The 20178-nt window shown below is 41.7% G+C and overlaps 2 protein-coding genes across 2 annotated transcripts; both read left to right on the top strand.

Annotated features, from left to right (window-relative positions):
- The first annotated feature begins 1052 nt into the window (after window positions 1–1052).
- LOC117245957 (sialoadhesin-like) lies at window positions 1053–4057 on the top strand. Its single transcript, XM_078164738.1, has 5 exons — window positions 1053–1137; window positions 2337–2600; window positions 3187–3435; window positions 3698–3799; window positions 4038–4057. The coding sequence occupies exons 1-5, from the start codon at window positions 1107–1109 to the stop codon at window positions 4055–4057; spliced, it is 666 nt and encodes a 221-aa protein (XP_078020864.1). The 5' UTR covers window positions 1053–1106.
- Window positions 4058–10634: 6577 nt separating this feature from the next.
- On the top strand, window positions 10635–19301 carry LOC117245716 (uncharacterized). The gene is made up of 2 exons (XM_078164737.1): window positions 10635–10727; window positions 15745–19301. The coding sequence occupies exons 1-2, from the start codon at window positions 10635–10637 to the stop codon at window positions 17206–17208; spliced, it is 1557 nt and encodes a 518-aa protein (XP_078020863.1). The 3' UTR covers window positions 17209–19301.
- Window positions 19302–20178: the final 877 nt, after the last annotated feature.

Here is a 20178-nt window from a genome sequence, read left to right as displayed (position 1 = left end):
TGCATCAAACTCAAGCAAAAGCAAAACAGACACAAAATGTCCCTCAAAACCTTTTTCACAGCATGTATGACCAATCATTTTACAAATTTGTGACCCTTGACCCATGACCATTTCCTGCTAGTGATTTTATTTTAGCTGAAGCAGATTTAAAATTGGCCTCAATATGTGCCCTCTACTGTGGAGCAAATCTGGACCGTCATTCCTTTCAGGTGGTGTTCGCGATGCACCTTAGGGTGGCACAGATCGTGTGGCTGTGACTCTATTTTTAGCACACCTGTTCATCTGTTAATGTGATGCACAGCTGCACTGGCCAGACTTCAGATGCTCATAAGATAGGATAATCCTTTGTTCATCCCTCAGCGGGGAAATTAAATTATTACAGCAGCAAAGGGGATGGTGCAAACAGTAAGCATCAGTTAAAAAAACACACAAAGCAATAACATAAGTACACACCTGGTGGGGGTGGTGTGTGTTCCTCAAGCTCAGGTCCTCTACCAGAGGCCTGGGAGTTTGAGGGTTCTGTGCAGTATCTTAGCTGTTCCTAGGACTGCACTCTTCTGGACAGAGACCTCAGATGTTGTACCTGGAGTCTGCCGGAGCCACTCTCCCAGTTTGGGGGCCACAGTCCCGAGTGTTCCCTACTACCACTGGCGCCACTTTTGACCTTACCTTCCACATCTGTTTCAACTGTTTCCTCAGCTCCTGGTACTTCTCAGCCATTGATGTTACTGTCGGCTGGTACTGCCACATCTGCCACAACTGCCTTCCTCTGCTCCTTGTCAACCACTACTGTGTCTGGTTGGTTAGCCAGCAGCTGCTTGTCAGTCTGGATCTTAGCCCCGTTGTTCTCTTCCACTTTCGGTGGTGTGTCCCATTAGGGCTGAAAGACTTCTAGTCCATACTTGGCACAGATGGTCCTGGAACATTTATACTGAGGGCTGGAGTTGCAAACGCCTACATCTGAGGCAGTATGCTGCTTATGTCTTCACACATTTGCACCTGGAGTTTATCGTTGCAACAGGAAGTTGTGGCCTCTGAAGTCAGATGTGTGGTTCAGTCCCTCACGCTGCCTTTTAGTCAGTCAGTTGACCAAACAGCCGAGCAGCATGGAGATCACAATTCTTTGCGCTGTCGTTGGTGAGTACTGTATATTTGTGTGTATTTAACCTGCACTCATAACTCATTACTCAAGAATGTGTCGAATCTGTCCTTGACATAAATTATGAATAAAGCCTGGTCTGTGATGATATCACATCGAGTTTTATTTTAGTATCAACAAAACGATACTTGCTAATTTGTTTTTACTCAGTTATACTGTATCGTAGAGCTGAAACAAGTGATTAATCAGTTGGTTTGACAGAAAAACAAAAACCAACTATTTGATAATGTATGAATGATATAAGTCATTTTTTTCTAGGAAGAATTCTGCTTTTCTTACATTTCACATTGTAAACTGAGCAAGTTTGTTTTTTTTAGACGGTTGTTTGATTTTCTTTGATTGCATATACTTTCTAAACTGTTGCATCCTGCAACTGCAGAGGTTTGAAGAGGCACATGGCAGGAAAAGTGGATTTAGTTTTACCTTCTTACTACTGTAGACGGGTTGCCAGTACTTGTTAGGTATTAAATTGAATAAAAAAATATTTCACAGCTTCCAGTCAGCCCCAACAATGAATGTTCTTGCTCTCTAAACATTGTGTTTTCACATGAAGGTTGCAGAGAAGCAGGAAGCTTTGAGTGGCTTGAACCGGCTCTATACGCTGCATTTCCGCTGCAGGGTACAACACAGCTCTACTCAACTTGACTCAGTGTTTTTTTTTTCAGTTAGCAAAAGTTGCAGAAAGTACCTGGTACCTCCTCAAACGAGGTTCCTAATGAGCTGATCCAATACCAAAAGGTGGTGTTAAAACAGCCAAGCTACCATCAATAGCAGCTGCAATTTTTCATTAATTCGACCCAGATTTGAATAAATGTCAGCCGCAGAACTACACTGTACACTATGCTGTACAATAGCTGAAGTGTTGACTTTCCCCTGTTTAGTTGCTAATGAAAGGAAGGCACTTTTATGTGTTTTCCTGTCTGATAATCCTGCCTAGTAAGGGGGTACTCTCTGCAGAGGAAAACAAATAAAAGAAAAAGGCATGGTACCAAAGGTGAGTTGACTGGAGTCAAACCAAGCAGTGGAAGTTGGGCATTATAGTTCAAAATAACATGGTCAAGCAAGAAAATGTGAAGAAGGTGGTGAGCTTGCAGAGTGTCCACACATCAGTCTAGTTTTCCTGCTTGTTTACGAATTTAAAGTTTTCTCTTGAGATGCTTTTGTTTGTTTCTTGCAGCTGTTCTGAGAGTCCTTCCCAACAGATTCCAGTTCTTCCAGTACGAGTCCGTCTCTCTGAGCTGTGAGCAGCAGGGAAACTCTTCTAAATGGAGAGTTAAGAGGAACACAACCACAATCATAAACCGAGAGCATTCAGCATCCTGGAATAGTATAAATGAGTCCTGTCTCTTCATTGATGACCTTTACCCATTGGACACTGGAGTGTACTGGTGTGAGTCTTCAGCAGGAGAGTGCAGCGACACCGTCAACATCTTTGTGACCGGTGGGTTTAACAGAAAGACAAGTTGATGTCACCACAGCTAGCGGAGGCTTACAGTTTCTTGGACTTAAAATTCACATTCCTGCTTTATTCAAATGCTTTTAACAACCTATGTTTTATGTTTAATCGCCAACCAACATCTTGTGGTGAAGTAGAGAGTGTCTGTCCATTGCTGAGAAGCAAAGGTGGACATAACAGGATGTTGTTTTAAGGCCACAAAAAGTCTTAACACCACTGTACTACCACTGACTTTTTCTTGTTTGTTTGGTCGCACTGTGTTCGACAGCATCAATCTGTCACAAAACATTTTCTATAAATGATCATCTGAACAAGCAGAGAGGCGACTTTTCCCTTTCATGCAACATGTAACTTCAATGTGCACAGAGAAGGGACAAGTCTGTAAGTCAGTAAAACTCGTGCGACCAGTGCTTTTCGGTTTCCAGCCCTCATAAAGATCTCTGCGACCACAAGCCAAAACACGTTGGTCTCACAATTAAGTTGTTCTTTTTCCTAAAAAAGAGTTGCTGGAGATCTTCAAACGATCATGTGTTGACATACTAAACTATCCTCTTGTCTTTCTGCCACTCAGCTGGTTCAGTGATCCTGGACAGTCCAGCCCTTCCTGTGATGGAGGGAGACACTGTGACTCTGAGCTGCAGAACCAAGACAACTTCCTTCTCTAGTCTCACAGCTGACTTCTATAAAGATGGGCTTCTCATCGCGAGCAGCTCTACAGGAAACATGACCATGCACAGTGTTTCTGTATCTGATGAAGGATTCTATAAGTGCAGCGTCTCTGGAGCTGGAGAATCACCAGACAACTGGCTGTCTGTCAGAGGTGAGGGACACCTAAATGTTTTTTAACAATTTCATTATGTGTTGTTTTTCCAAGATGGACAAAAACATTCACCTTTAAGAATTCATTGTTATGATCAAATAAAAATCATCCTCCCCTGCTTTGGTAACTGTGCTGGTTTGCTATCTTAGCATGAGTTTGATGAGATGATTGATAAATGTAATCTGTAGCTGTGTGTGCCTCCAGTGCAGACAGAACTATTAGCATGTCTGCATCAAGGTCAACCTGTGGTATTTCTCTTTAGAAGCAAGGCGTCCTGAGCTGCCTATCCACATCCTCACACACATTTTACTTCCTGTGGTGGGCGCCTGCCTCTTGCTGGTCTGCCTTTGGAGGAGCAGCAAAGGTCAGCCTGTTTTCATGTCAATAAAATGACACTCTTCTTTAAAGAACTGTAAATAGATAAATAAGTAAATAAACTGTGAGATTTAATTTAAGGAGTAGAACAATTAAAACACAGTCCCAGATGAACTCTGAGTTCAAGCAGACTGTAGTTCTTTAACAGTGTGTATAATTTAGGGATTTAGTGGATTTCAAACAGCTGAAACTTTTAACTCCCAGGTGAAACAGTGTTCTTTGTGCAGGAGGTTTCGACCACATGTGATGTCTTCACATTATGTCACAGGAATAAATTGAGGCATAAAAACTACTTGGTTAGGTTTGAAAAAGATCATGTCTTTGGATAAAATAACTATGCCTAAGCATATGTCACACTAAAGTGACATATGTCACATAACATGTTACTTCATAGAGGATGTAACTACGTTAAGTTAATAGAGGGCCACATTGACTTTTTGCTTCACACAGGACAGAAACAGTGGCATCCTGGATCAAAGTCTGGTGCTTGTTGATCCATTCTGCTCCCTGACCTCCTCCCTATGCTGATTTTCTTGCTCTTTATTCTACTAGTAGGGTCGTAATATCAACCATTGCTGATTTCGTGGTCATTTGTGTGTACACCATGACACTGAATCCTAACTTTACACTGGCCCTGTTTCCGTGGTGGTGACCAACCTGGTCTCATTCCAAAGTCGTCACATGTAGCCGCTTTGCAGTAGGTACCCTTCTGCGTCTGCTGTTTATGTTCCACAATGACCAAACCAACACCATGACATCAACAAAAACATGGCTAGGTTTTAGGAAAAAAAACACCATGGTTTGATTCTACATCCATACAGGAAGTGAACACCGGCCTCCCAGGTAAAAGTCTGGGGTTTGTTTGACCCATCCCACCCACTCTACATGGACTTTCCTGCTCGGGCGGCTCAGTCCATAGGGACTTGGGTTAGGAACCGAAGGTCCCATCCAGACCAAATATGGAGTGTGGACTGGTAGCTGGAGAGGTGCCAGTTCACCTCCTGGGCACCGCCGAGGTGCCCCTGAGCAAGGCATCGTACTTAGTGCGTGTGTTCAGACCTTTGTGTAATTGATTGACAACGGAGTGAAAAGTATATAAAATAAAAAATTCTTTTTGTCATTATTGGTAGCATTTCTGCTGTCCACCGGCATATCCACCAAGACAGGTGCCGTCCAGCCGACCAGCATTGAATCATAACATCGCAAAAGGTTTTGTCCGACCGTGTTACACACTGAGTGTGTCATATAGGGTGACCATATTTTGATTTCCAAAAAAGAGGACACTCGGCCGGCCACGACATAGCCTACTTAAATGATACTCGCAGTTTACTCAAAGATGCCTTATGATTTTAATATATTTAAAATTTATACAGTACAGGCCAAAAGTTTGGACACACCTTCTCATTCAATGCGTTTTCTTTATTTTCATGACTATTTACATTGTAGATTCTCACTGAAGGCATCAAAACTATGAATGAACACATGTGGAGTTATGTACTTAACAAAAAAAGGTGAAATAACTGAAAACATGTTTTATATTCTAGTTTCTTCAAAATAGCCACCCTTTGCTCTGATTACTGCTTTGCACACTCTTGGCATTCTCTTGATGAGCTTCAAGAGGTAGTCACCTGAAATGGTTTCCACTTCACAGGTGTGCCTTATCAGGGTTAATTAGTGGAATTTCTTGCTTTATCAATGGGGTTGGGACCATCAGTTGTGCTGTGCAGAAGTCAGGTTAATACACAGCCGACAGCCCTATTGGACAACTGTTAAAATTCATATTATGGCAAGAACCAATCAGCTAACTAAAGAAAAACGAGTGGCCATCATTACTTTAAGAAATGAAGGTCAGTCAGTCCGGAAAATTGCAAAAACTTTAAATGTGTCCCCAAGTGGAGTCGCAAAAACCATCAAGCGCTACAACGAAACTGGCACACATGAGGACCGACCTAGGAAAGGAAGACCAAGAGTCACCTCTGCTTCTGAGGATAAGTTCATCCGAGTCACCAGCCTCAGAAATCGCAAGTTAACAGCAGCTCAGATCAGAGACCAGATGAATGCCACACAGAGTTCTAGCAGCAGACCCATCTCTAGAACAACTGTTAAGAGGAGACTGCGCCAATCAGGCCTTCATGGTCAAATAGCTGCTAGGAAACCACTGCTAAGGAGAGGCAACAAGCAGAAGAGATTTGTTTGGGCCAAGAAACACAAGGAATGGACATTAGACCAGTGGAAATCTGTGCTTTGGTCTGATGAGTCCAAATTTAAGATCTTTGCTTCCAACCGCCGTGTCTTTGTGAGACACAGAAAAGGTGAACGGATGGATTCCACATGCCTGGTTCCCACTGTGAAGCATGGAGGAGGAGGTGTGATGGTGTGGGGGTGTTTTGCTGGTGACACTGTTGGGGATTTATTCAAAATTGAAGGCACACTGAACCAGCATGGCTACCACAGCATCCTGCAGCGACATGCCATCCCATCCGGTTTGCGTTTAGTTGGACGATCATTTATTTTTCAACAGGACAATGACCCCAAACACACCTCCAGGCTGTGTAAGGGCTATTTGACCAAGAAGGAGAGTGATGGAGTGCTGCGGCAGATGACCTGGCCTCCACAGTCACCGGACCTGAACCCAATCGAGATGGTTTGGGGTGAGCTGGACCGCAGAGTGAAGGCAAAGGGGCCAACAAGTGCTAAACACCTCTGGGAACTCCTTCAAGACTGTTGGAAAACCATTTCAGGTGACTACCTCTTGAAGCTCATGGAGAGAATGCCAAGAGTGTGCAAAGCAGTAATCAGAGCAAAGGGTGGCTATTTTGAAGAAACTAGAATATAAAACATGTTTTCAGTTATTTCACCTTTTTTTGTTAAGTACATAACTCCACATGTGTTCATTCATAGTTTTGATGCCTTCAGTGAGAATCTACAATGTAAATAGTCATGAAAATAAAGAAAACGCATTAAATGAGAAGGTGTGTCCAAACTTTTGGCCTGTACTGTATGTATGGATAGAAAATTCAGTTATATTACAAAATAATATCTCTCAAAGACAGAAACTCAGATAGGCCCCAATAGGGGACACATACACACACTAGAGTGTGGCGATCTGAGCCCGACGGGTCCCGACAGGTTGGGCGGGTTTGTCAAAAATGTAGCTATAAATAGTATTCGGGCTCGGGTCGGATTCGGTCAGCTTTCAGTGAAAATGTAGTGTAAAAATAAATAAAATCCTATTGTCTGTCCTGTTTATTGCTTGGGCGCTGTTATTTACGTGACAACACCTGAACATAACACACACAGACACACATTGGCTGTTTGTTTCTACCACTCCCCTCGCTGGAAGTCTCGGACCTCCAGCCGCCCGCCTCCGCCTTGATTAAACGCTGAAAATAAAATAAAAGAGGGAGATGGGTTTTTCCTATTTTATCTTATTTTGTTTTATGTCTCCCTCTCCTCTCGCTAGAAGCGTCGGACCTCCCGCCTCCCGCTCCCGTCTCAAACACGGAGGTCTCCCTCTCCGCAGAGCACGCCCGGCCTGTTAAATAGCCTGTAACCACTGTGTGACACAAACTCAGTCCTTTGGTCATTAAATAATGTCGGGCTCGGTTCGGGTTTGGACAGAAATATGCGGCCCGTGCCGCACTCTAACACACACACACACACACAAACACACGGAAAACCGGACATTATCATCAGTTTATAAAAACCCCCGGACGCCCCGGACGGGACGTGAAAAGTGGACATGTCCGGGCAAAAGAGGACGTTTGGTCAGCCTAGTGTCATACCGCCATGAAAGGTGGCTTTTGGCATTGGTGGCCAACATGAAAAGGCAAATGGCCCGAACTAGAGCCAATGATTGCTTTGTCCCTTTTGGGCTACTGTAGAAACAATATTGTGGACTCTTCTGTACATAGACATTAACGGCTCATTCTGAGGTAACAAAAACATTCTTAACTTCAGGTGACTGTACACTCATGAAAACAACAATAGTTATATTATTTTCCACTTCTGTCAAAACACCTCTTAAATCCTACACACTGGACCTTTAAATCGCAGGTTTGGTCACGGCATTGAGGTTGTTGTGATAACCATAAAAAATGAGAAAGAATTCAATTTTCCTAAAAGTATCTCAGTTCAATTTTTTAAACCCAGCTGGTAACGGTATTGCATGTTGTGCTGCAGGTAAAACTGATACTTCAGTTGTATTGTACATTGATGTCACCAGCATGCAGAGGTGCAAGCACAAAGGTAAACACACACGTGCAAAAAACACACAACACAAACACAGAAACTAACTAAACTAAATGCCAGAATAAATGTTGACATTGTACGTTTCTGCAAACCACAGATACATTATATTTATACGTTAATATGTAGTGGATACATTGGTAAGGACATGATCATGTCCTGGTTCTGGAGCCACAATCACCGCTGGAGACACATCAGTGTCTCACTAGAAAACAACTGGTTTTATCATGTCTTTGTCTCAGTACCTCCCCGCTGGCTAACTAGCTAAGCTGCGTTGTGATCATAATTTATTATTCAGCATCAAAGTGGAAACACAGTGTCAACAGAGCAGCTAAAACTAGCTGCGTAATTCAGTTACTTGTGACACATTTCGAATCAAACTGTGGTCCTCGTGACGACACTCTTCTTGTCTGTGGTTGCTGAAGCAAACAGGATGTGGTGTAGAAAGAAATGAGCATAAGTCTCTTGAAGTTTAATGGAAGACTCACTGAAAACAGACAGTGTCAGTATCTGTTGGCTTCTAATAATAACATCACATAACGTAGAAAAGTCCATCTGCTGTGACGGACTGTGAGATGTGCCTGAAAGTTCCAGAAAAAGCTGGTGAGACTTTGACTCAACAGAAAACTTTTCCAAGGATCAATAATTAACTTTAGATTCAGCAAGTGAAATACATGAGCTCATACTCAGACATGAGACATTCTGAATCTCTTGACACTGATGATTTGCTTTTTTTCAGGGGAGCCACTGAGGAAGGACTCCTCGATGCTCTTCTCTGTCGCAGTATACAGACCTTACCCTGTTAGGCGTAAATACACACCAAGCCCTGTGTGGACTTACAAAGCCTGAGACTGGACCACTGATCAAGAGGAGCCAGGAGACTCAGCAGCCTGTTTGACCTCTGAGACACTTTAATTGTTCTAATCAAGAGGCACAATCCATGATCAGCATGCACTGACACAACATCACTTACCAGAACACTAACGGCAGACAATAAGAACAACATAAGAGTGATTCTTGCTTATTTTTTCCTTTCCTGTGAAGTGTTGGACTCGATCACACTTCATTGGTAGTGGATTAAAAAAATCACATGAGCTTCTATGGTGTGATTGACCATACCCATTTGCTGTGATGTGTGGTGCTTAGTCTTGGGATGGATTCCTGTACCCATTAAGAGTTGTCCTCTGTGGGGATTTTCTGTTTTGGGGTGTCAGTTAATAGTTGTAATGAATTTGTATCTTTAATAAAGGTGCATATATTTATTTTATTTCACCATATACCTATGTCTGTGGTAAATTGTCTTGCCTCTGACACTACAGGACGAGACCAGGTTTACAAACTTGGTGATGGCAACCTTGAAATCTTAAAAAAGATGACAATAAGAGCACTGTTTCTGCAGGTAGTTGTACTGAAACACTTTCCACTGCAAGAAAACACATCCCCAAACCTCCGGTCTGAAACACCTACTACGACCAACAACACAACAGCGTGAAGCTCCAGGAAATACACCCCACCAAAGGTGAGCACTCCTTAGCCATGGAGGTCGGCTGTAGCCCTACTTTGGTTTTCTTTTCTTCAAAAATAATCTCTTCCTTCTTCATGCTCTCCAGTAAGGTCTCACTCCTCTCCAGCTTTTTCTGACATTCTGCCCTCTTCTTCTCAAGATCATTCATGGCATTGAAAAGAAGTTTGATGGCTTCATCTTTCTCTGCTGCTGCTTTCTGTGTGTCGGGGTCCATCTTGTCTTCTTCCTGTTCACTGACTGGAGCTTCCTCTCAGTGTCCTCCCTCTGTCTCTTCACCTCCTCCAGCTCCAGTTTGAGTTGCTTTATCTGATTCTCTTTATCCTTTATCTGCCCCTCAAGTCTAGAAAAAATGTTTTTCAGATATTTTCCATTCTCTGTCTTTTATCTTAAAGGGATAATGCACCCAAAAATGTAAATTCAGCCATTATCTACTCACCCATATGCCGAGGGAGGCTCAGGTGAAGTTTTAGAGTCCTCACATCACTTGCAGAGATCCAAGGGGAGAGGAGGTAGTAACACAGCTCCACCTAATGGAGGCTGACGGCGCCCCAGATTAAAATGTCCAAAAACACATAATTGAAACCACAAAATATCTCCACACTGCTCGTCACATCACGTGCTTTCGCTGGTCTCGTGAGCTCGGTGTACACAGAAGCAGTCAGAGCTACAGGCTACAATGAGAGTTCAAATTACGTTTTTCTAAACAACTTTTTATGTTGGGGCTTCAGGACACTTGGATCACTACGGACGAGCAGTATGGAGATATTTTGTGGTTTCAATTACAGTTGCAATCAAATTTATTCAACCCCCATTGCATATTAGGCTTATTGGCAAAATATACAATTTCTCAGCTGTTTGCAATAAACAAATTACACAAGAACTGTTTAAGTAGTTCAATGAAACTAATATTACAAGGGTTTTGATCCAAATTCAACACAAAATGCTACTTTTAATCACTACTGCAGTCTCAAAATTATTCAACCCCTTCATGACAAGCATCTTCAGTACTTAGTAGAGCACCATTTTGCTGTTATGACCTGCTGCAAACGTGATGCATAGCCAGACACCAGCATCAGAGAGCGTTCCTGAGGAATGGGCTGAGATTCCTCAGGAACGCTGTCTGATGCTGGTGTCTGGCTATGCAGTTCAGTAATATTCTTGGGTGTGCATTTTGCAACCGCCTTCTTCAAATCCCACCAGAGATTTTCTTTGGGGTTCAAGTCAGGCGACTGTGACGGCCACTCTAGAAGCTTCAGCTTCCTCACAGACAGCACGACGTTTTCACCTAAGATTTCCTGATACTTGACTGAATCCATCGTGCCCTCCACACGCTGCAGGTTTCCAGTGCCACAGGCAGCAAAGCAGCCCCAGAGCATCACTGAGCCACCGCCATGCTTCACTGAAGGCAGGGTGTTCTTTTCAGCATATGCTTCATTCTTCATCCTCCAGACATACCGCTGTTCCATAGGCCCGAAAAGTTCCAGTTTTGTTTCATCACTCCACAGAACAGAATTCCAAAACTTCTGTGGCTTATTTATATGGTTTTGAGCATATTGGAGCTGACTTTTCTTGTGCTTTTGGGTCAGTAGTGTACGTCTTGGAGTCTGGGCATGAAGCCCTTCAGTGTTTAGTATGCGCCTTATTGTGCAAACTGAAAACTCAGTGCCTGCTGCCACCAAGTCTTGCTGCAGGTGTTTTGCAGTCACTCAAGGGTTTTTGACCACTTGCCTTCTCAGGAATCTGGTGGCAGCCGCTGATAGTTTCCTCTTTCTGCCACGTCCAGGTAGTGTAGCCACTGTTCCTTTAACTTTGAACATGCGAACTATGCTTCCAGCTGTATCTCTTGGTACATTCAGAGCTTTTGCTATCGTTTTGTATCCTTTTCCTTGTTTGTGCAAGGCAATGATTTCTTCTCTGAACTTTTTGGACAATTCTTTTGACTTAGCCATATTTCTAACATGCGATCAAACGTCACTCTCAACAAAACCCTAGCCAGTCCAGGTATTTATGTGTTCTGTCTCAAGCACACCTGAACTAATGAAGCCCTTGATTAGTTGCATCAGGTGTGCTTGAAACAGGGGGTTGAATAATTTTGAGACTGCAGTAGTGATTAAAAGTAGCATTTTGTGTTGAATTTGGATAAAAACCATGGTAATAATAGTTTTATTAAACTATTTCAACTGTTCTTGTCTACTTTGTTTATTGCAAACAGCTGAAAAAATTGTACATTTTGCCAATAAGCCTAATATGCAATGGGGGTTGAATAATTTTCTATTGCGATTGTATGTGTTCTTGGACGTTTGAATCTGGGGCACCGTCAGCCTCCATTAGGTGGAGTTGTGTTGCTACCCACTCTCCTCTTGGATCTCCGCAAGTGTTGTGAGGACTCTAAAACTTCACCTGAGCCTCCATCGGCATATGGGTGAGTAGATAATGGCTGAATTTTCATTTTTGGGTGCACTATCCCTTTAAGCTTCTTCTTAAATTTTTCCTTTTCTTTGTCAAGTTAATTCAGTGTATCTCTTTCTGCCATTAGATGTTCTCCATGTTCTTTTCAATAATAATGATAATAATAATGATATAGCACCATTTAATCTAGTTTAAATGATTGACAGAATTTTACAAAAATCAAAAACCCCTCTAAGCACTAAACAGCCCATACATACACAGATGGAAGTGCATATATTTGAAAAAAAAAAATGCATCCAACCGATGCATGGAAGATATTTGAACGGGTTATATATCTAACATTCAATAAAAAATATTATTTTTAATAGTACCTGTTTTTTTGTTATCATTACAGGGGTAAAAACATACAGAGAAAGAAAAACAATCATATTCAGTCAGAGGATCTGGGGGAAGAAGGTTCCATAGCTTTCCTAAAGCTTTATACTTTTTTTAAAAAAAAATAAACTGTGTGACTACAGAAGAGCCTTCAATAGTGGGAGGAAAAATATCCAATAAAAGAGGTAGTGATTTAGATGATCTGGATGATCATAACTACTACAGTACAACTTCACAATCAACACTCCTCTTCCTGAGTCCTGAGCTCAATAGATGTCATTCTTTGTTATACTTTCCTCTATGTTTTTTTGAGTAAGCCTAATTTCGGACACATTTAAAGACTTTTATTTTGAAGTTCAGCAACTCATCAGACCTGGAAGCTGTATTCTTCACTGTGGCTAACTTCACAGTGTTTGAACAAAGATGGCGTCCGGTGTTTCGGATTTACTCGCGACCCTGTTAACTGGCGACCTTCAGCCGAATGCGTCTGTGGTTGTCGTAGTGACAACAGCTGTTTTCAACCAGGAAGAGAACACGTAGCTGTCCTCGCGAATGCCTCTGTCTTCAATGTTTCATTACAGTGTCAAAACAGAACATACCTGAGTCGACTGTGGAGTTTTGTTGGAGGAACCCAGTCACGGACCGACACTCAGTCGCGGTTTGAATCACACTTGTTATGACGGAATGTTGAAAACAGGAAGAGGCCAAGTTGCATTTCCTGTAGGAATCTAACTCCTATCTCGAATAAATGTTCTAAATAGGCCTACACAGTTTCGTCTCTGGTGCCTACCTAAAGAAACATGTGCCATATTAAAGAACTGTTCAGCCCTGTGAAACGTAAAAAAGAATATTTTCACGGGATTCGAAGCTGCTTCATTATGAATAAACAAACTACAGGCGCACAATAAACAAGATGCGCCACTATGACAGCATCATTTTATAGACAGATACAATAAAAATCCGACAACATACAGCCAGTTGTGTCTTCAAATTGGGAGGTAGCCAGATCAACTTGTGACCACACTGTCCATGCACTGAGGAACATTTTACAAACTCATTGCTTTCCAATACAAAAACCAGCAGTTTAAACACACTCAATTCATAAACCTAACGTTTATTGTTGTGCTACAGGTCGATAAAGCCAATATTCATATACTCACGTGGACATACTTTATTTTAAATTAAGCAATAAAGCAGCAGCTGTATAATAGATTTATCTCTAAGATAAATTATCTATTTATGTTGTAGCTTTAAGGCGATCAAAAGCGTACAAATATGACAAACACTAGGCTGTAGGAGGCTATGTGGTATGAAAGTCCATTAACTCCTGCAAAGCGTTATAGAGTGATGTACGATTAACGTTACCCACTCGCGTGTTGTAAGGATGTGATTTGCTGACAACAGGAAGAAAGCAAGTAGCATTTCCACTCCTTTGGAGTGTGATTGAATCTACATGCGTTAAATTCAGCCTGTTTTTTAAGCTCAACATATTAAAACACGTCTTGGCGGAGATTCGAACTCACTCCGCGAAGGGAAAGAGATACAAGAAACCAACACGTTAACCACTACACTAAAAACACCTCTTTACAAACTCCAGCATTGAGGTATTGTACTGTAATGGGGTACACAGTCAGCTGAGTCACATACAAAGGTGGTTGGATCAACTTGTGACCACAACGTCTGTGCACTTAACCCTCTGCGGTTTTGTGTTGCCTATACGTAACATAGTACTCATTTTTTGCCCCGTTTACACTCACACAATATATCCTCAATTAGGATTTTAAACTTGCATGTTTTGAAATATATTCAATAAGTATAAATAATTTAGCCAAGTAAGTTTTATTCCACCTCATTTTTCCACAATTGTTACTGTGTTGCTTCAGTGTTTCAATGTAATGTAACCAAAAGTGCACCCCCTTTAAATACATTGTTTGCAAATACCTCAAAATTTGTTTAAGTATTGCACACCAAAACTGCATAACATTAAGGTCCCTCCACTGCTCACAAGTCAGTAAAGAACACAGTTCAGGTTAGTCAAGTTTATTTTATTCAGGATGATAACACTGCAGTGCACATATATATATATATATATATATATATATATATATATATATATATATATGTATATATATATACACTCACACTCACACATCACACTCCAAAGGAGTGGAAATGCTACTTGCTTTCTTCCTGTTGTCAGCAAATCACATCCTTACAACACGCGAGTGGGTAACGTTAATCGTACATCACTCTATAACGCTTTGCAGGAGTTAATGGACTTTCATACCACATAGCCTCCTACAGCCTAGTGTTTGTCATATTTGTACGCTTTTGATCGCCTTAAAGCTACAACATAAATAGATAATTTATCTTAGAGATAAATCTATTATACAGCTGCTGCTTTATTGCTTAATTTAAAATAAAGTATGTCCACGTGAGTATATGAATATTGGCTTTATCGACCTGTAGCACAACAATAAACGTTAGGTTTATGAATTGAGTGTGTTTAAACTGCTGGTTTTTGTATTGGAAAGCAGTGAGTTTGTAAAATGTTCCTCAGTGCATGGACAGTGAGGTCACAAGTTGATCTGGCTACCTCCCAATTTGAAGACACAACTGGCTGTATGTTGTCGGATTTTTATTGTATCTGTCTATAAAATGATGTTGTCATAGTGGTGCATCTTGTTTATTGTGCGCCTGTAGTTTGTTTGTTCATAATGAAGCAGCTTCGAATCCCGTGAAAATATTCTTTTTTACGTTTCACAGGGCTGAACAGTTCTTTAATATGGCACATGTTTCTTTAGGTAGGCACCAGAGACGAAACTGTGTAGGCCTATTTAGAACATTTATTCGAGATAGGAGTTAGATTCCTACAGGAAATGCAACTTGGCCTCTTCCTGTTTTCAACATTCCGTCATAACAAGTGTGATTCAAACCGCGACTGAGTGTCGGTCCGTGACTGGGTTCCTCCAACAAAACTCCACAGTCGACTCAGGTATGTTCTGTTTTGACACTGTAATGAAACATTGAAGACAGAGGCATTCGCGAGGACAGCTACGTGTTCTCTTCCTGGTTGAAAACAGCTGTTGTCACTACGACAACCACAGACGCATTCGGCTGAAGGTCGCCAGTTAACAGGGTCGCGAGTAAATCCGAAACACCGGTGTAAACAAGTGTTAGCAGAGTGTGTTTGTTGTGTTTTTAAACATGTCTAAAGTCCAAATGCTGAGATCGTTGGTGAAGCAGCGACTAACTGCGGCTGCTGAAGAGATATTTGGGCTGTTTGAAAGAACGATAGCAGAGTACGAGGAGGAACTTTGTCGATCAAAAGAGGAGAACGAGCGACAACGGAAACTACTGGACGCTGTTTTCAACAGGAAAACAGTCAGGAGGGAGAGCAGCTTCAAGGGCTGGAGGAGGATGATATCACCTTCACATTCGCTGTTGTCCCTTTGAAGGCTGAAGATGAAGAGGAAGAACCTCAGTCCTCACAGCTTCATCAAAGTCAAATTGAGGAGAACAGAGAGGCAGAGCCTCCAGCCAGCAGCTCAGCTGAGCAGATGGAAACTGGAGCTGATGGAGAGGACTGTGGAGGACCAGAACCAGCCAGGAACTCAGATCCAGATACACATTTACAGCCTGAGACTGATGACAGTGATGATTGGACAGAGACCAGAGAACCTCAGTCTGGTTCAAAGTCCCTGAAAAATGATGAAGACCCTGTCAGTGATTTGAGATTTCGTGGTTGTGAGAAACCATTCAGCTGCTCTGAGTGTGGGAAAAGATTTGAACGCAAACTACACCTGCAGCTACATAGGAGAACTCATACAGGAGAAAAACCGTTCAGCTGCACTGAGTGTGGGAAGAAATTTAGTGAACGTGGAAATCTGAAGGCACACATGAGACCTCATACAGGAGAGAAACCATTTAATTGCTCTGTATGTGGAAAAAGTTTTGGTGTAGGTGGAAATCTGAGGACACATATGAGAACCCACACAGGAGAGAAACCATTCAATTGCGCTGAGTGTGGGAAAGGATTCAGTCAAAGTGGGTCTCTGAAGATGCACATGAAAACTCATACAGGAGAAAAACCATTTAGCTGCTCTGAGTGTGGGAAAAGATATAGTGAACGGCGAAATCTGAAGGCACACATGAGAACTCATTCAGGAGAGAAACCACCAAGCGGCTCTGAGTGTGGGAAAAGAAATTACAGTCGGACAGGTCCGGGGGAACACATGAGATCTCATACAGGAGAAAATACATTGAGTTGCTCTGTGTGTGATAAAAAATTTTCCCGTAAGAAAGATTTCAGTGACCACATGAGATTTCATACAGGAGAGAAACCTTTTAGCTGCACTGAGTGTGGGAAAAGATATTGTCAGAGTGGAACACTGAGGCGACACATGAGATTTCACACAGGAGAGAAACCATTTAGCTGCTCTCAGTGTTGGAAAAGATTCTATCGTAAGATAGAATTGGAGGATCACACAAGATATCACACAGGAGAGAAACCTTTCAGCTGCTCGGTTTGTAAGAGGTCTTTTACAGAAAGAGGAAACTTAAGGAAACACATGAGAACCCACACAGGAGAAAGACCGTTCAACTGCTCAGTGTGTAGTAAAAGTTTCCCTCACAAACAAACCTTAAATAATCACATGAGAACCCACACAGGACAGAAACCTTTTAGCTGCAGTGTTTGTCACCAAAGTTTCACCTGGCGTTACCAGCTCATAAACCATCAGTGTCATTCTTCACAGACTCATCAAACTGAGACTGAGGAGAACAGAGAGGCAGAGCCTCCAGCCAGCAGCTCAGCTCAACAGATAGAAACAAGAAGCTGATGAAACCAGCCAGGAACTCAGATCCAGATACTCATTTACAACCTGAGACTGTTGACAAGACTGGAGAGTCTTCTGAACTTGAGACTGAACACTGATGATCATTGGAAAAACATTTTAAGTATGGTAAAATATTTGTCCACTATTGTCTGAGAATGCACCTGAGGATTCATACATTACATTGTTCAGTTTTTGATACAATATTCCCTTGGAAGAAAAAATTAGTTTGTAACATGAGATTTAGGCTCGTTCAGGAGAAACCCCTGAGAATCTCAATCAGGGTAAAATTCTGAAAAATAAAGTCTGTGTCAGTGGAGTGTAATCTGTCAGCCAGAATGACATTCATCAGGTCTCTATCAGATGGGAAGTCACACTGAGAGAAACCATGTAATTGTTCAGTTTTTAATACAAGAATCCTTGGATGAAAAATTGAGACTTTCACATGAGATTTTGAGTTGGAGAAAAATCTTTTTGCTGCTGATTTTGTAAGACACAGTGACCACACAGGAGAGAAACCCTTCAGCTGCTCAGTGTGGGAAAATATTTAAATTTAAGATTAATCAGGCAGTCACGTGTCATCGGCCGTAAGTGTGTCATCAGTAGCAGCGGCATTAAAACTACTGCTTCAGATGAAACTCTGGAGCAACAGAGAGTTGAAACAGTTGTTGACATGTTTGAGATGAGAAGAGTTTCTGCTGTAAGCAAACAACATTTAGGGTTGGGTATTATTTCACTGTTAGAATTATGATCCTGGTTTTTCTTGATGTCTCATATTAGTTCTTCAAAACAACTCTTCTTTTATAGATTGAATTGAGAAGAATCTTGCCGTTCACAGCATTTACTGAACTGCTTTATTTTCTTTTGAGGTGTGTGATGATAATTGAATGATACATTTGACCTGGTTTCTGTAGATTGTTTATTTTTATACGATCGTGTGATATACTTTTATAAGCTTTACATATTGTGTATATTGATCTGGTTTGGGCTTATTTCCAACAGTAATGTTAGCCTTCCCTACACAGATGCTTTTTCTGTATATATATATATATATATATATATATATATATATATATATATATATATATATATATTTGTATGTCCATGAGTGTTTATGAAATGTGGTGAGATATAAGGAGCCCTGTATGTGCAGATGTCCACAGGTGGTGGCGCTCTTTCACAACATTAAACTGTCTAATAAAATCATAACATTAACGTTGCCTTCAACCGTCCCACAACATTAATAACATGTCATATAGTAGTGTTGCACGGTATACCGGTACTAAAATAGTACCGCGGTACTAGAGTATTCCAAACGGTACTATACTGCATTTGGAAAATACCGGTACTTTGAAATTGATTCAATTCATTAATTTAGTTAATTTATTTTACTCATTTATGCACACAAACGCCTTTCTTGTTCCTATTGGAGCACAGATTGCCCGAGTGGTGTGTATGACAACACCTGTATCAACATTCGCAGCTGGCGCACGTGAAAAAAGACAAGAGAAAGTCTGCCTCGCAAAGTGAGACAACACGAGACAACACCAACTTGGTGAAACATTTGAGCAACCAAACCGTGACGTCCGTACCGAGGTACTTACCGAACCATGATTTTTTTGGTACCGTTACACCCCTACTATTTATTGTTCTAAAGGTTTGTATCCAAAAGGATTTTTCCTTAGGAAAAGTACCGAAGAGTATCAAAGTATCGAAATTCATATTGGTATTGGTACTGAAACAAAGATTTTGGTATCGTGACAACACTATCATATAGTGACATCTCCATGACAACCGAGTAATAGATTCCCTGAGGATGGCTCAGGTTGTGGTTGAAAGCTTCAGAAACAGCAACTTTATTTGGATCTTGTGTTGAGAAATGTTTTTAAGCTTTTCTTTCCAAGTTCAAGTTTTTTCAGCAACTATTTGGACTAATGCGTCACTAACGCGTCCGGTGTGTCCAGGGCGTTATGTAGTTATGTCTGTAGGCTCGGTGACACAAAATTAAAATTGTAATGAAGTGATTAGGGTATTGAAAAATGTGTTCGGTTATGCACTGTTGTGTTATTTTAAATGATAAACACGGTATTTTCTCCTCACGTTCCTCAGTGTGTGCTGTTGTTATTTTATTTTGAAAATTGGCCGGATTCTCTCGTCTTTTCTGTGTCCGACTTCCTGTTTGGTACGATCCGCTCGATCCAGCTTGACAGAAGCGCTCGCGGCTCGCATGAAAAATAGACCAGACGCCGAACTGAAGCGCTGCCTCCGCAGGCGCTCCGCTCTGCTCAGCGGCCTGTGTGGACAGTCAGATAGGTTAACATGGGCGCTGACTGAAAACTGCCTCCGCTGCTGGGCGCCGTGCTTCGGTTCCGTGTCCGGTGTGTCCAGGGCGTTATGTCAACAACGCTACATGAAGCAGATGAATGACTTTTTCTCTGCAGACAGTGTGAAAACGGCAGCCACTTAAACCACTGACTGTGCACTCCGCCGCCAAGTGGGCAGGGGTGGTAATTGCAACCGGTCAAAATGACCGACGGCCTTCAGATTGTCCGGTCATTGTTGTAAAAAAAACGGTCAATGACCGAGAATATCCGGTTAACGCGACCCCTGGTTCATGATGTTATGAGCCTGTCTGGAGAGCCTTATGGAAAACGCCAGTGTAAATACCTGTCCTTTCCCCTGCAATAAGGAAACTAAGGTGAATCCCTTTGATCACAGTGACGTAAGTAAATACAAATGAGGAGGAAATGGAGAGATGAGAATTGGGACAAATCGCCTCAACAACTGAACATGACACATGACAAGCCTCTGATTGTAATCTCAGAGTGGACTTTCAGGGGAAGGTGTCTCACTGGGACTTGCAATGGTGGGGTTTTTCACCTCTGCAATGTGCAAATGATGCCCTATCATCATTTTGGAGCCTAATGTATAAATCACATCCAGATTGTTAAGTTGAAAGTCAGTATTGCTAATTTC

The sequence above is a fragment of the Epinephelus lanceolatus genome, chromosome 22 (genome assembly GCF_041903045.1).
Source record: "Epinephelus lanceolatus isolate andai-2023 chromosome 22, ASM4190304v1, whole genome shotgun sequence".
NCBI classification, from domain to species: domain Eukaryota; kingdom Metazoa; phylum Chordata; class Actinopteri; order Perciformes; family Serranidae; genus Epinephelus; species Epinephelus lanceolatus.
This window is presented reverse-complemented; position numbering and strand designations above follow the sequence as displayed.